Consider the following 17,439-nt stretch of genomic DNA (forward strand, 5'->3'; position numbering starts at 1 on the left):
AGACTTCAACAGCAAATGCAAGTACAAATAGGGTCCCAATTTGCAGAAAAAAAAAAAGTAAGGGTTTTGATTCAACCCTTAAGGGATACTTGGAAAGTTGACAGAGAATTAAAGGAAGAAAAAGGGGAAAGATCGATTCTTTTGGATGAATAAGTTGAAGAAATTGATGAGAGAAGATGTTTTTTTGAGTTTAATGTTTCAATCAGAAGGTTAGGTCAAGGGAAATGAAAAAAAAAGGAGGGAAGTTGATAAGGTGGGGCCCTCAACCAGATTTCCATCGGAATTCTAAAAAAGGTGGTAATCTGAAATATTTTTTAATTTAATGGGTGGTTATTTAAAATAAAAGTTTTAATGGGTGATAATTTCAAAATAGGACCCTTTTATGGGTGGTAATTTACAAATTTTCCAATATATTATGTGATATTAACAAAACTAGGCTATGTTTAAATCAACTTTTTTTTAATTATTAGATTTGATTTTAGCTTATTTTTTCAATTTTAAATTCATTTTTTTATTAGATCTATTAGAAAACTTATTTAATTGTCTAATTGCCTAAATTTTGATTTATATGTACACTAATTCAAAGGAAAGATAATCAAATGAGGTTTTATTAGATTCATATGTATTAATGAATTTTCAAAATAGTAGGTAAAGTTCTTAATTTGTTCATTTTGGAATTGAAATATATGTAGCGATAAAAACTGGCATATTAAACGATAAAGGAACTCGAACATAGTCATTACAAATTCTGAACATATAATATCAAGCTTTTTGGGTTTTTTAAAAAAAAAAAACTTAATCCAAAAACCCCCCAAAAAAAGGGAGATAAAGGTACATGCTATTCAATTTTACAAAGGCACTCACGTGCGTTCATGTACACGTATAAACGGATAAACACCGCCACATCTTTATCTCTATTCGCCGTTGTCATGTAAGATATATATATAAGAGATCTAGAGTGCAATAGTAAGCTTGTGGTAGTAGCTTAATATAGGAGCTCTTGTTTGCATTGAAGTGATAATAGATTAATAGTTAATGGCAAAAGAACGGCATGGTCACGTTAGAAGTTACGTAGATAATGCTCCACTTATGTATAAACAATAATGCATTTATGATTAATGGTTGTTGATTAACCTTAGTTGACTAAATTGTTGTTGTTCAATGTGATGTGGGCTGGTTATTATATTGAGATTATTCTAGGGACTTCTTTCTAGTTATTTGAATTTTTTGTTACATTTTTAGGCTTTTACGTGGTTATTAAGCTTTGAAATACGAAATATTCTTTGAAAGTAGGTAAATATTTTGAAAAATAAGAATACTTACAGTATTATTTTGAGAGTATGTAAATGTTTTGGTACTTTGTATGAATGTATAATGGGTGCATGGCTATATCTAGCAAGCACAATTTATTCATTTGGCTTAAATGAGCAAATTTTAGAAACATAAAAATATACATTTGCTCATTTCTAATTAAATGATTAAAAATATAAGGATTTTTTTTGTGAAGAACTACCTTATGCAAGTCAATTTTTGTGAAAAACTACCTCATTAAATAAATGTTGTAAGAAACTACCTTTTAAACAGTAAAAGTTGTAAGAAATTACCTTATAAAACAATTAATGTTGTAAAAAGCTACATTCTGTCGAATTATTCAATTGAATAAGTGATGTTTAATGACCCATTTTCAAGTTTTTTTCTCCTTTTTCCACCCAATTTCTACATAAGCCCCTTTATAACCCTTACTTATTCTCCTTTTCTTTCATTGTTAAATTAAGCACATTGTAGCAACTTACAACATTTAGTTTTTATAAAGTAGTTTCTTACAACAAGTTTTATATAAGGTAGTTTTTCACAAAATTTGATGTATATATAAGGTACATTTTTACAAAAAGTCCATTAAAAATAATGTTTGTTTGAAAAGTCAAAAACTTTATGTTGGGTGAGTTTTTTTTTTAACATTGTTGTTGGGTGATATATATGGAAGTTTTAATGTTTATGCATGTCTGTAGTTTAAATAGATAGTAAACAAGGTGAAGAGTTTAATTATTAGATAAATTTGCACATATTTTAAATGTGCTTAGCTTCAAAAATAATGGCTCATTTTACAAATTAAGCAGTATTATCAAGTATCAACAATAATTGGATAGGCAATCAGGTGAATTATCAATCATGTATACTATTACACATATTGATGTCTTATTTAGAAAAGAACATTATTACTCCATACAAGAAAAAAAAAATATATGATTTGTAAATAAATAAATAATAAAAAAAAAAAGGTGCACACGCAAATATTTAAGAAGTTGACTGTAGGGCTACGGTAGCAGAAACACCATGTCACCATGCACGTAGTAGGATCGGAGTATTAGTTAGTGCCACCAAAAAGTTTCTTCAACTTCTTCACCTGTGTAGCATCCAACAAAGTCACCTTCTTAATTAGCTCGGTAGGAAGGTCATTTGCACCTAGAGAAGGAGAAGTGATTTCGAAGCCTGGACTCTGGCTGTTTAAGGTTACAAATGCAAGAGCTGGAGTTTTTCCGACATTAACTTGGAAATGAAGTAATGTAGGTGGAAGGATCATAATATCTCCCTTATGTAATGTTTTGTAGAATGCAGTGCCATTTGTGTCTATAAAACCAACAACTATTGTTCCCTCGGATACAAGGATAAGTTCTGACACTCTGTGTGAATGAATTGGGACGGCTCCACCAACACCAAAGTCTAGACGTCCCATGGAAAGGCCTAGACCATTCAAGGCTGGGAATGTTACATCTACAGCAAAAACGGAACTAAGATTGAAAAGCTCATTAGCTGTGTTAGTTATGTTACTTGGATTACGCAAACCAGAGAAAACAAAGTCATCTGCTGTAAGGCTAGCAGGATTTTTACAAGGGTATCCTGCTGGACCAACTGGATAATTGAAATCCGCAACACAATAATCAACGACTAATGTCGCATAAGAGAAAGGAGCAAGAAGAGCAAAGAGGAAGATAACTTTGAGAGCATCCATGTTTGAAGGAAGTTAGAGATATAAGATAGAGTAGGAATGATAAGGGAATGAAGATATGTTTTGGTTGGTGTGTTAGTGTCTTTTACATTGTTCCTATTTATAGAATCTAACTGTACTACAACCTCGTAGAATTTTCATTGATCGTTGATTAAATTCTTAATGCATGGGATCATCGCTTACGTGGGAATAAAGATTAAAGTCCAATTAACATCTTTTGAGAACTTTATGAAACCATATATACATTATTTTCAAAGTTTAACCCCTAGATTTATTTACTTTCTTGCTTTTTCTTTTTGTTTAAAATTATTTGCTCAATATTTAATCCCTTTAAAGGATCAACTAATTAGCGGAAAGTGTAATGGAATTCTAAAACCAAAGGAAGCTTCTGTAAATTTACATACGAGGTGTCTAATTTGAAAACAAGCTACAGTAATAAACAGATTCTTTTGACCAATGATTTTTTGTATTTTTTTTTTTTTTTGGTTGATATGGAGAAGACGACAAAACCAAAATTTTGCCACACAGCTTAACATTATCTTAGGCATTATTCACTTCACCTCAAAAATATAATATTTAGTAAAAATTAACTTCAATTCAGTAAAAGTAATTTTTCAGTCAAAATAATTTCAATTCAGTAAAAATAATCTCAGTTGAGTAATAGTTACTAACTATAAAGAAGAAATATAATAGAGAATCAATATAATTAATTTTATTTCAGCAAAAATAATTTCAAATCAATAAAACTAATTTCATTTCATTAAAAAACAAATTTAAGTTCATCAAAAATAATTACAGCACACTAAAAATAAGTTCAGTTTAACAAAAATAAGGTGAAGTGAATAGTGGTGCTAGGAATTATGTGATTTGTTGAGATTAATTAAGTAATGTTATTATTAAGTTCTACCGGCCTTTGCCTAATTAACTGAAGTAGAGATTTTTTTTATTATTATTAAATCTATTATCTCATTATATAAATGTATTAGGAAAATTTGTAAATTACCACCCAAAAAGAGGTCTGTTTTGAAATTACCACCCATTAAAACTTTTATTTTAAATAACCACCCATTAAATTAAAAAAACATTTCAGATTACCACCTTTTTTTGGAATTCCGGTGGAAAATCCGGTTGAGGGCCCCACATAACGGCTAAAAACGGCAAATTTGACTCCTCAATTTTTAAATGTTTATAAATTATCCAACATCAATTCACAACTTTTGCCCCAAATTTCATCCAAATTTCCTCAAATTGCAGCCGGTACATGTCTGAAATTTTGGAATTAGGTTCCTGGGCAATAAAATTGGGGGTTTTCTACAATTTTGGAATTAGGGTTCTTGGGGCTTTAAAATTGGGGTTTTTTTTGCAATTAGGCTACATGTCTAAAATTGTAAAGGGTCCCCTGTAATTGCTCACCTCAAGCTTGCCGTTGACATCACCATTTGACAGGAGCTTCACCTACGCGCTTTTGGTCCCCAGAAAACACACCAAGATGGAGACTTCAACAGCAAATGCAAGTACAAATAGGGTCCCAATTTGCAGAAAAAAAAAAAGTAAGGGTTTTGATTCAACCCTTAAGGGATACTTGGAAAGTTGACAGAGAATTAAAGGAAGAAAAAGGGGAAAGATCGATTCTTTTGGATGAATAAGTTGAAGAAATTGATGAGAGAAGATGTTTTTTTGAGTTTAATGTTTCAATCAGAAGGTTAGGTCAAGGGAAATGAAAAAAAAAGGAGGGAAGTTGATAAGGTGGGGCCCTCAACCAGATTTCCATCGGAATTCTAAAAAAGGTGGTAATCTGAAATATTTTTTAATTTAATGGGTGGTTATTTAAAATAAAAGTTTTAATGGGTGATAATTTCAAAATAGGACCCTTTTATGGGTGGTAATTTACAAATTTTCCAATATATTATGTGATATTAACAAAACTAGGCTATGTTTAAATCAACTTTTTTTTAATTATTAGATTTGATTTTAGCTTATTTTTTCAATTTTAAATTCATTTTTTTATTAGATCTATTAGAAAACTTATTTAATTGTCTAATTGCCTAAATTTTGATTTATATGTACACTAATTCAAAGGAAAGATAATCAAATGAGGTTTTATTAGATTCATATGTATTAATGAATTTTCAAAATAGTAGGTAAAGTTCTTAATTTGTTCATTTTGGAATTGAAATATATGTAGCGATAAAAACTGGCATATTAAACGATAAAGGAACTCGAACATAGTCATTACAAATTCTGAACATATAATATCAAGCTTTTTGGGTTTTTTAAAAAAAAAAAAACTTAATCCAAAAACCCCCCAAAAAAAGGGAGATAAAGGTACATGCTATTCAATTTTACAAAGGCACTCACGTGCGTTCATGTACACGTATAAACGGATAAACACCGCCACATCTTTATCTCTATTCGCCGTTGTCATGTAAGATATATATATAAGAGATCTAGAGTGCAATAGTAAGCTTGTGGTAGTAGCTTAATATAGGAGCTCTTGTTTGCATTGAAGTGATAATAGATTAATAGTTAATGGCAAAAGAACGGCATGGTCACGTTAGAAGTTACGTAGATAATGCTCCACTTATGTATAAACAATAATGCATTTATGATTAATGGTTGTTGATTAACCTTAGTTGACTAAATTGTTGTTGTTCAATGTGATGTGGGCTGGTTATTATATTGAGATTATTCTAGGGACTTCTTTCTAGTTATTTGAATTTTTTGTTACATTTTTAGGCTTTTACGTGGTTATTAAGCTTTGAAATACGAAATATTCTTTGAAAGTAGGTAAATATTTTGAAAAATAAGAATACTTACAGTATTATTTTGAGAGTATGTAAATGTTTTGGTACTTTGTATGAATGTATAATGGGTGCATGGCTATATCTAGCAAGCACAATTTATTCATTTGGCTTAAATGAGCAAATTTTAGAAACATAAAAATATACATTTGCTCATTTCTAATTAAATGATTAAAAATATAAGGATTTTTTTTGTGAAGAACTACCTTATGCAAGTCAATTTTTGTGAAAAACTACCTCATTAAATAAATGTTGTAAGAAACTACCTTTTAAACAGTAAAAGTTGTAAGAAATTACCTTATAAAACAATTAATGTTGTAAAAAGCTACATTCTGTCGAATTATTCAATTGAATAAGTGATGTTTAATGACCCATTTTCAAGTTTTTTTCTCCTTTTTCCACCCAATTTCTACATAAGCCCCTTTATAACCCTTACTTATTCTCCTTTTCTTTCATTGTTAAATTAAGCACATTGTAGCAACTTACAACATTTAGTTTTTATAAAGTAGTTTCTTACAACAAGTTTTATATAAGGTAGTTTTTCACAAAATTTGATGTATATATAAGGTACATTTTTACAAAAAGTCCATTAAAAATAATGTTTGTTTGAAAAGTCAAAAACTTTATGTTGGGTGAGTTTTTTTTTTAACATTGTTGTTGGGTGATATATATGGAAGTTTTAATGTTTATGCATGTCTGTAGTTTAAATAGATAGTAAACAAGGTGAAGAGTTTAATTATTAGATAAATTTGCACATATTTTAAATGTGCTTAGCTTCAAAAATAATGGCTCATTTTACAAATTAAGCAGTATTATCAAGTATCAACAATAATTGGATAGGCAATCAGGTGAATTATCAATCATGTATACTATTACACATATTGATGTCTTATTTAGAAAAGAACATTATTACTCCATACAAGAAAAAAAAAATATATGATTTGTAAATAAATAAATAATAAAAAAAAAAAGGTGCACACGCAAATATTTAAGAAGTTGACTGTAGGGCTACGGTAGCAGAAACACCATGTCACCATGCACGTAGTAGGATCGGAGTATTAGTTAGTGCCACCAAAAAGTTTCTTCAACTTCTTCACCTGTGTAGCATCCAACAAAGTCACCTTCTTAATTAGCTCGGTAGGAAGGTCATTTGCACCTAGAGAAGGAGAAGTGATTTCGAAGCCTGGACTCTGGCTGTTTAAGGTTACAAATGCAAGAGCTGGAGTTTTTCCGACATTAACTTGGAAATGAAGTAATGTAGGTGGAAGGATCATAATATCTCCCTTATGTAATGTTTTGTAGAATGCAGTGCCATTTGTGTCTATAAAACCAACAACTATTGTTCCCTCGGATACAAGGATAAGTTCTGACACTCTGTGTGAATGAATTGGGACGGCTCCACCAACACCAAAGTCTAGACGTCCCATGGAAAGGCCTAGACCATTCAAGGCTGGGAATGTTACATCTACAGCAAAAACGGAACTAAGATTGAAAAGCTCATTAGCTGTGTTAGTTATGTTACTTGGATTACGCAAACCAGAGAAAACAAAGTCATCTGCTGTAAGGCTAGCAGGATTTTTACAAGGGTATCCTGCTGGACCAACTGGATAATTGAAATCCGCAACACAATAATCAACGACTAATGTCGCATAAGAGAAAGGAGCAAGAAGAGCAAAGAGGAAGATAACTTTGAGAGCATCCATGTTTGAAGGAAGTTAGAGATATAAGATAGAGTAGGAATGATAAGGGAATGAAGATATGTTTTGGTTGGTGTGTTAGTGTCTTTTACATTGTTCCTATTTATAGAATCTAACTGTACTACAACCTCGTAGAATTTTCATTGATCGTTGATTAAATTCTTAATGCATGGGATCATCGCTTACGTGGGAATAAAGATTAAAGTCCAATTAACATCTTTTGAGAACTTTATGAAACCATATATACATTATTTTCAAAGTTTAACCCCTAGATTTATTTACTTTCTTGCTTTTTCTTTTTGTTTAAAATTATTTGCTCAATATTTAATCCCTTTAAAGGATCAACTAATTAGCGGAAAGTGTAATGGAATTCTAAAACCAAAGGAAGCTTCTGTAAATTTACATACGAGGTGTCTAATTTGAAAACAAGCTACAGTAATAAACAGATTCTTTTGACCAATGATTTTTTGTATTTTTTTTTTTTTTGGTTGATATGGAGAAGACGACAAAACCAAAATTTTGCCACACAGCTTAACAGTATCTTAGGCATTATTCACTTCACCTCAAAAATATAATATTTAGTAAAAATTAACTTCAATTCAGTAAAAGTAATTTTTCAGTCAAAATAATTTCAATTCAGTAAAAATAATCTCAGTTGAGTAATAGTTACTAACTATAAAGAAGAAATATAATAGAGAATCAATATAATTAATTTTATTTCAGCAAAAATAATTTCAAATCAATAAAACTAATTTCATTTCATTAAAAAACAAATTTAAGTTCATCAAAAATAATTACAGCACACTAAAAATAAGTTCAGTTTAACAAAAATAAGGTGAAGTGAATAGTGGTGCTAGGAATTATGTGATTTGTTGAGATTAATTAAGTAATGTTATTATTAAGTTCTACCGGCCTTTGCCTAATTAACTGAAGTAGAGATTTTTTTTATTATTATTAAATCTATTATCTCATTATATAAATGTATTAGGAAAATTTGTAAATTACCACCCAAAAAGAGGTCTGTTTTGAAATTACCACCCATTAAAACTTTTATTTTAAATAACCACCCATTAAATTAAAAAAACATTTCAGATTACCACCTTTTTTTGGAATTCCGGTGGAAAATCCGGTTGAGGGCCCCACATAACGGCTAAAAACGGCAAATTTGACTCCTCAATTTTTAAATGTTTATAAATTATCCAACATCAATTCACAACTTTTGCCCCAAATTTCATCCAAATTTCCTCAAATTGCAGCTGGTACATGTCTGAAATTTTGGAATTAGGGTTCCTGGGCAATAAAATTGGGGGTTTTCTACAATTTTGGAATTAGGGTTCTTGGGGCTTTAAAATTGGGGTTTTTTTTGCAATTAGGCTACATGTCTAAAATTGTAAAGGGTCCCCTGTAATTGCTCACCTCAAGCTCGCCGTTGACATCACCATTTGACAGGAGCTTCACCTACGCGCTTTTGGTCCCCAGAAAACACACCAAGATGGAGACTTCAACAGCAAATGCAAGTACAAATAGGGTCCCAATTTGCAGAAAAAAAAAAGTAAGGGTTTTGATTCAACCCTTAAGGGATACTTGGAAAGTTGACAGAGAATTAAAGGAAGAAAAAGGGGAAAGATCGATTCTTTTGGATGAATAAGTTGAAGAAATTGATGAGAGAAGATGTTTTTTTGAGTTTAATGTTTCAATCAGAAGGTTAGGTCAAGGGAAATGAAAAAAAAAGGAGGGAAGTTGATAAGGTGGGGCCCTCAACCAGATTTCCATCGGAATTCTAAAAAAGGTGGTAATCTGAAATATTTTTTAATTTAATGGGTGGTTATTTAAAATAAAAGTTTTAATGGGTGATAATTTCAAAATAGGACCCTTTTATGGGTGGTAATTTACAAATTTTCCAATATATTATGTGATATTAACAAAACTAGGCTATGTTTAAATCAACTTTTTTTTAATTATTAGATTTGATTTTAGCTTATTTTTTCAATTTTAAATTCATTTTTTTTATTAGATCTATTAGAAAACTTATTTAATTGTCTAATTGCCTAAATTTCGATTTATATGTACACTAATTCAAAGGAAAGATAATCAAATGAGGTTTTATTAGATTCATATGTATTAATGAATTTTCAAAATAGTAGGTAAAGTTCTTAATTTGTTCATTTTGGAATTGAAATATATGTAGCGATAAAAACTGGCATATTAAACGATAAAGGAACTCGAACATAGTCATTACAAATTCTGAACATATAATATCAAGTTTTTTGGGTTTTTTAAAAAAAAAAACTTAATCCAAAAACCCCCCAAAAAAAGGGAGATAAAGGTACATGCTATTCAATTTTACAAAGGCACTCACGTGCGTTCATGTACACGTATAAACGGATAAACATAATTTATAAATTTATTAGGTTTTCGAAATTTAAACACATTGCATATCATCTTTTATTACATACTAGTAGTTATTTTTGTAAACACATATATCATCGCAACATAGCATTAATTAGTGCCACCAAAGATTGACTTTAGCTCTCTCACTTGCTCAGCATCCAACAAAGTGATCTTTTGAATTATATCAGTAGGAAGATCATTTGCAGCTAGAGCAACAGTTGTGGTTTGGAAGCCAGGGTTGGCGCTGTTTAAGCTAACAAATGCAAGAGCAGGCGAATCACCAACGTTTACTTGGAAGTGAAGTAACGAATGAGGAAATATCATAATATCCCCCTTATTCAATGTTTTGTAGTAAGCAGTGTTATCCGACCCTATAAATCCAGCAATTATTGTACCCTCGATTACAAGGATAACTTCTGATACCCTATGTGAATGAATTGGAATAGCTCCACCCACGCCCAAGTCTAATCTTGCCATGGAAAGGCCTAAACCATTCAAGCCAGGAAATGTGACATCAATTGCTAGGAATGCAGAAGCATTGACAATATTTGTTGTGTTACCTGGAATACTTAAACCAGAGAAAACAAAGTCATCAACAGTAACATTAGCAGGATTCCTACATGGAAATCCCGCTGGGCCACCTGGATAATTGAAATCTGCCACACAAAAATCGATGACACTTGTGGTGGATGATGAGAGTGGAACAAGTAGAAGAATGAAAAAGAAGATTATTTTATGAGCATTCATGTTTGGAACAATTTTGAAATGTATGCTAGAATAAATTATTGTATGTCTAACTCTGTTGTGTTTCATCTGGCAATGATATTGTCTTTGTATTTATAACATTTGAATGGTGGAATTATTCGCTAATCACTATTTTTTATTAATATATGAATGAGTTCAATGTCATATTCCCCATCATCGTCATTGTTAACGTGGATACTCGAAATCAATGTAATTAAGCAACCACATACAATCTTAGCTTGGATGAAAGTAACGGTAGAGTAACAAAGCCAGACTATTAATAATTTTAATTTTGGGGATGATCTAAAATTTATATTAAAAATAATATTTTGACTATTGACATTGAAATGGCTCGATTATTCCAACAAAAAATTAAGGAAAATAGGCCTAGAATCATTCTATATAATGTAAACCCATAAAATATATTTTAAACTAAGGAAATATTTTCATAAAAATGGGTGAAGATATCAAAATTCCTTAATTATGCCCATTTAAAAAAAAATAAAAAAAATAAAAAAAAATTAAATCTTCAATTTATATTTCACTTCTACCACTGCAATTAGGCAATTAGCTGGTGATGGACATGGCCTTGGAAATTAACAAAGGAAAAAAATTAAGGTGATCACGTGCCACTCACAAGATAACTATTTTGGCTCGAAAGTGGTCGTCAGAACAATTATTGTCGAACCAGGCAAAGGGTGTGGTTAACCAAAAAAGTACATATATTATGATCCTGAATGTCACATTTTTTTATTAATAAAAAGTCCTTTATTTCTTAGGCAAAGGGGGATAAAATTTAATACAGTGTAGATGTAACAAAGGCTATTAAGGTTTGAAATAAAAGGTACAGTATATTTTTATCAAAAGTAATACCTATTCCTAGTGTATACTCTCTAGTGAATGATTTGAATTGTTAAATGAAAGTGATTTGTTCTACATAATCTATATGCTTTCAACTGGACTATGTATGCCTTTCAAAAAAAAAAAAAAAAATGTATGTCGTGTATGGATTATGTGTAGAACTGCATGACTGTTTTGTTGCGTTCAAACTTTGACTTTTCTCAACATACATACGGCTTATCTTTGCGCTTCAGCCGCGGCTTGAATTTCAAATATACATTTACACCCCCTTCGTCAAATGTTATTTGCACTTTTGAGGTATTATTTGTGATATTTGAAATATTTCATAGTTGCACATAACATTTAATGGAGGTAGTATATATGCTGAGTATAACATTTACTACCTCGATTTGGTTAAGTTCTTTACACTTGACATACCATACTATTTGCATACTCAATTAGACTTTCGTAGTGTCTGTTTTCTCAAACAAATTTCTCTGAAATCCAAACTGTTAGATAATAGATTTATATATTATCTTGTTAATATTATGTAAATGATATATCTTGTGTAATTAGGTTTCTCATAATTAGGTTGTACACACCTATATATATTGATTAATGAGAATACTCCAATTGAGGAGAATTACACTGTTCTACACAAACTATTAATGAACCTAAAACTATATTAACCATTGAGGTAGTCTTTTTAAAACAGGGAACTAAGGGCTTGTTTGGTATTGTTTTTTGTTTTCGATTTCCAGTTTTTTTGAAAATAAAAAACCAAAAATAGGAAACAAGAAAAAGGTGTTTCCACTTTTCTGTTGTCAATTTTCAAAATTTTCATGATTTTAATAAATTTGACTGATTTTTTATCATTATATTGTATATTATATGGTTTAGAAAAACAAAAAACCAAAACACATAAAGCACAGTAATGTCAAACGAACCCTAAGTAATTTAATTTTAAAGCATGTAATTTTCTTACAACTTTCAACACTATAATCAATGGGCTAATCTTGTTATTTTAATATACTTGTACATTGAACCAGACCAACCAGTAAAATTATTCATAGGGAGTTTGTGACTAGATACTCTGGATTCTATATAATTCCCTATATATACCAATTTTTTTTGACTAATGAGACGACTTTAAACTAGTTAGCTTCTAACGACTTCCATGATTGTACGAATCTTATACTCGGATGTACAGTCAATGTTGTCTTGTTATGACGTTATGTAAATAATGTAAGAGCTTAGGTTATATTGTGTAATTTTACATTATTATAAACAGTTTGTTATTTCTTAGAGTGCAAGTTATAACTAATCGGTCTACTACAATTTGGAGATTCTTTAATTTTTAGACAGTGTGTCCATTTGTCATCGACTTTTAAAAGTTGTACGTCTAGAAAAAAGTAAATAAATAATATTATCTTCATTTGACCAAAATCGATTAGTGCAAATTTTAAGCCAATTACACCAATTTGGTTAAAAATCATGAACCTCCTAATAATTGTATCTACGTTATGCAATACGATTATATAGATAGTGACCAACCTTCCTTGCGTCATATTGGCATAAATCATTTGCTTGGTTGCATTTGAACAAGGGTTCAAGACTTCAAGGGTTGGTAGAGAAGGAAAGGGATGTGAACAAAGAAAAAATATAGATAGTGCAAAAATAATGTCTAGTGCAAATAAATAAATAAATAAATAAATTAGGGCAATTGTTGTGCTATAAAATGACGCCCAATGGTGTGATCGATTATTGTTGAATTTATTAACACAATAATTTTAAAAAGGAGTTGAGAGAAGATTGCATAGCCACTTAATCAATAAATTTCGAAGACTGAATTGGATTTCTCTTGACTCTTGGTAAATTTTTGGTATGTAAAAAATCCTCTAGCATAAAATAATAATGTTACCCTTTCATGAGAGTTGATCGTCACTTTTGAAGGTATCACTTTGTGTGTTTAAGCAGTAATTTAGTAGTAATATGATTTAAAAGCCACTAGCTAATATATCTTAAGAGTAAACGATTAGTTTTATGCTTATATCATTTTATGATAAAATAAAAGTGAATATAATTTACGTAATTACATCATTACATGCACAGTTATTCAGTAATCTTGTTGGACGTTTATAGCTTAGTCTACAGTACATGTGGATTTCAACTTGTAGAATATGTCAACTAAAGGGACATAATTATATATGAATATGCTATAGTGAAATGTACATCATATTCAGTAGAGGCATTATTATTGTGTGATTTTGTAACATCTATTCTCTTTGAAGAATTAGGGTTTTGTACCTATATATAACTAATTAACGAAAAAACATGAATTGGCAAAATGAGGGAGAACTACGTGTTCTAGCATTCTTAATAAGTTAATTTGTAGGACATTGATTCGACATTCGAGTAACAATATTCATACTACAAAATAAATCAAACGATACAAAATTTATTAAATTGATAGAGCTGAAATTAAAAGAACTAGTACAAGTGATATGATATTATTGTGCATGTTATTCTATTTTACAATACAATTTTTATAAATTACGTATGACAATGTTATTTTTAGATCATGTAGCATATTTATGTATATATGCATATTTTAATTTATTTAATTTTTTAATTTGTTCCACCAAATATTCTCTTCAGCTTTTGGACTTGTGCAGCATCAAGCAAAGTGATCTTCCGAATAATTTCAGTTGGTAGGTCATTTGCTGCCAAAGAAGTAGTAGTAAATTGGAAACCAGGATTTGCGCTGTTCAAGCTAACAAATGCAAGAGCGGGAATATCACCCACGTTAACTTGGAAGTGAAGTAATGTATGTGGGAAGATCATAATATCCCCCTTGTTCAATGTTTTAAAGTAGGCGGTGTTATCTGAGCCTATAAACCCTGCAATTATTGTCCCTTCAATAACTAAGATAACTTCTGATACTCTGTGTGAATGAATCGGAACAACTCCACCCACTCCTATGTCTAACCTAGCCATGGATAACCCTAGACCGTTCAGAGCAGGGAAAGTGTTGTCAAATGCTTCAGTTAGGCCAACATTGAAGATGTTTGATGTGTTGCCTGCAACACCTAAACCAGAGAAAACAAAGTCATCCACAGTTAGGTTAGCGGGATTCCTACAAGGATATCCAGCTGGTGTAACAGGGAAGTTGAAGTCCGCCACACAGAAGTCAATGACACTGGTGCTGGCGGATGAGAAAGAAACAAGGAGAGAGAAGATGATGAAAATTTTTGAAAGCTCCATGCTTGCAAAATGTTTTGAAAATTGGAATTGTAAATGATGAGGGTTAGCTAGTAGTATTAAGTAATAGTAGTAGTTATGTTGGTTTATGTGTTGTCTCTCATTGAGAAACTCGGGTTCCTTTATATAGAAAAATTAGGTGGTGGAAGTACCTTTTTTAATATGTATTCTTGGGAAGCAAGGAAAGGTTATAATTATGTTATCGTCATTGCTTATTTGATGGGATTATATATGTAAAACACGACGTATTTTCTATCATTCTTTTTGTTACATTTTTAAAATGATTGAATAAGGTCCCCAACTCCCCCACCAAATCAAAATCATTATTCTTTATGTAGCGAGTGAAAACAATTACAAATTATCTCTTGTTTCCTTTTTATGTTCTAGTTTCGATTTTACACATTAATCAATATATATATCTTTTGCTATTATTATATCTAATATAGCATTACTATATTTGCAGTCAATAGACTACTCAAGGATTCTACTAAACTATAATCTAATTAATCACCTCTACAATAATTATATTATATTATCTTGACGCTAGTTCTAATAGTCTTTGTGATTTCGACCCTTGTTTGCCCCTTTACTTTGTCAACGAATTAATTAATAAGCCAAGTTGATGTTATGTTTTTATAATTACTTTCACTTAGGCGTAATGATGTAATCTTTCGAGTAACACATATGCATGTTTCTGAACAATTCCTTTATTTTTATATATAAAAAATTCATCACTCAAAGCTCAACAAGTGTTGAATATAATGTACATTTAGCTAAAGAAGACTGTTCAATGTTCTTCACACTGAATATAGAATATTTGCGCGTAATAAGAAAAATCTAGAGGACAAAAATTAATACTAAATTAGCTTCAAAAATCAAGTGAAACGCGTAGTTTATCATTTCACTACTAATAAATTAATTAGATTCTAAACAACCCTCTTATATACTCCTATCAATTAAATACTCGCTTTTGGCTAACTAACTAAAGTTTTTATTATCTCTACGTCCTTTTCCTTTTAAAGTACTGTTGAATTATCTACATTTTCTGTTTAAATAATGTTTTCGTTATTCTATTTCTCAGTCAATCCAATTTTGCGTGGGACTGATATAAATATCAGCTTAGACTATGTCGTGATCATATATAAATTCAAAAATCAACGAAATTCTGTATTTTTTCCCCTTATTGCAATATTCACATGACTATAATTTTTGCAACGTATATTAAAAGATGATTAGATAAGTATATGTGAATAGTGTGAAATTCCAAACGTTGCAATTAAAAATATGGAGTAACACCAGAAACATTTCAATATGAAAAATTTATGTGACAGAGACAAGTTTGCATGAATTGATTCGTGTTCGTGTATGTCCATTCAAGTTTCCCTTAGTAACTTTGGGAGTTTGGGCTGAGTTAGAAAATTTTCAGTACTATTAATTAGTTATCACTTATATTTAAGCAAAAAATTAGTTGCACGTAATCTTGGTAGACTTGTCTGAAAAAATATTTTTAAAATGAACTTTGAATAAAATTATAATATATGTTTTCACCCAAAATAATAAAATAATATATGTCAAAGTTATGACCTAAAAAACATTGAGTTTAAATTATACTCGTAGATAGCTACTTATTAAGATTGAATAGTGGAAGTGTTAGCCACGTCGAGAAACCCCAATTAAGCTAAAACAGGCAAACAGTGCATTATTTCGAAATTGACGGCTTGACGCTGCCATGTTTTGTTTAATGTTAAAGGAACACCAACTCAACCAAAACTTTACGCTAATGGTTGAAGTGTAAGATTAGTTTATATGAGAGTTTGTTGGACTTGAAATGTGGATGTGGTATAGCGGTATAGCCGACCGGCCCTCTCCTACTCAGCATGAAATATTCCACTTGAAATTGGGGAGAGGGATCATAATTAAACTCATAACCTTTGTGTCAAGTTGGCTTTGATACCATATTAAAAGATCAATTCAACCAAAAGCTTAAGATAATGGTTAAAGTAGAGTATTGATTTATAACTCTATCGTTTAATCACGATGCTACTATTAGTACTTATAACGTGAATGGAATAAGAAGCTTTCCACAACTCCACCGAAGTTTTACTTGGAAAACTGTCAAACACGGGCCTGGCCGCACCCGCAAACCAAGAGAGAGAGAGTCCACTTCACAAGACCAAAGGAGGTTCCATCCCAAAACCATATGGCAATAGGAAGAGTAGCCCCTTAGCCTTATAAAGTGTTTAACTCTCTCATCTTAAACCAATGTGGGACACTTACATGTGGTGATACACTTCAACACTCCCCCTCACATGTAAGGTCCTTTTTTTTTTTACTCAAGGATCATGATCCAATTCAACTTGGCCCAGAATACTTAATGTCATTAAAGGTCCCACGCCATGGGCCTGACAATATACTCAAGCCATTAAAGGTCCCAAATCGTGGGCCTGGCTCTGATACCATGTCAAACACGGGCCTGGGCCGCACCCGCAAACCTAGAGAGAGAGTCCACTTCACAAGATCAAAGGAGGTTCCATCCCAAAACCATATGGCAATAAGAGGAGTAGCCACTTAGCGTTATAAAGTGTTTAACTCTCTCATCTTAAACCAATGTGGGACACTTATTTGTGGTGATACACCTTAACAAAAACAAAACTAATAATAGTTTTACTTGGAAAACAAAACTAATTATCAATACTAA

The 17,439-nt window shown here is 30.9% G+C and overlaps 4 protein-coding genes across 4 annotated transcripts; all 4 read right to left on the reverse strand.

Moving 5' to 3' along the window:
• Positions 1-1,996: 1,996 nt before the first annotated feature.
• LOC145612242 (auxin-binding protein ABP19a-like) lies at positions 1,997-3,047 on the reverse strand. Its single transcript, XM_081667618.1, has one exon. It carries the CDS (start codon positions 3,008-3,010, stop codon positions 2,366-2,368), a length of 645 nt encoding a protein of 214 aa, XP_081523744.1. The 5' UTR covers positions 3,011-3,047; the 3' UTR covers positions 1,997-2,365.
• Positions 3,048-6,497: 3,450 nt separating this feature from the next.
• LOC145612276 (auxin-binding protein ABP19a-like) lies at positions 6,498-7,530 on the reverse strand. Its single transcript, XM_081667653.1, has one exon. It carries the CDS (start codon positions 7,509-7,511, stop codon positions 6,867-6,869), a length of 645 nt encoding a protein of 214 aa, XP_081523779.1. The 5' UTR covers positions 7,512-7,530; the 3' UTR covers positions 6,498-6,866.
• Positions 7,531-9,983: 2,453 nt separating this feature from the next.
• LOC145612434 (auxin-binding protein ABP19a-like) lies at positions 9,984-10,669 on the reverse strand. Its single transcript, XM_081667805.1, has one exon. It carries the CDS (start codon positions 10,641-10,643, stop codon positions 10,005-10,007), a length of 639 nt encoding a protein of 212 aa, XP_081523931.1. The 5' UTR covers positions 10,644-10,669; the 3' UTR covers positions 9,984-10,004.
• Positions 10,670-14,108: 3,439 nt separating this feature from the next.
• Positions 14,109-14,744, reverse strand: LOC145612308 (auxin-binding protein ABP19a-like). The gene has a single exon (XM_081667679.1). It carries the CDS (start codon positions 14,742-14,744, stop codon positions 14,109-14,111), a length of 636 nt encoding a protein of 211 aa, XP_081523805.1.
• Positions 14,745-17,439: the final 2,695 nt, after the last annotated feature.

The sequence above is a fragment of the Chenopodium album genome, chromosome 24 (assembly GCF_948465745.1).
Source record: "Chenopodium album chromosome 24, dcCheAlbu1.1, whole genome shotgun sequence".
NCBI lineage: Eukaryota > Viridiplantae > Streptophyta > Magnoliopsida > Caryophyllales > Amaranthaceae > Chenopodium > Chenopodium album.

Excerpts from the sequence above, each read along its gene's own strand:
- LOC145612242 (XM_081667618.1), bottom strand. The coding sequence starts at position 3,010 with ATGGATGCTCTCAAAGTTATCTTCCTCTTTGCTCTTCTTGCTCCTTTC.
- LOC145612276 (XM_081667653.1), bottom strand. The coding sequence starts at position 7,511 with ATGGATGCTCTCAAAGTTATCTTCCTCTTTGCTCTTCTTGCTCCTTTC.
- LOC145612434 (XM_081667805.1), bottom strand. The coding sequence starts at position 10,643 with ATGAATGCTCATAAAATAATCTTCTTTTTCATTCTTCTACTTGTTCCA.
- LOC145612308 (XM_081667679.1), bottom strand. The coding sequence starts at position 14,744 with ATGGAGCTTTCAAAAATTTTCATCATCTTCTCTCTCCTTGTTTCTTTC.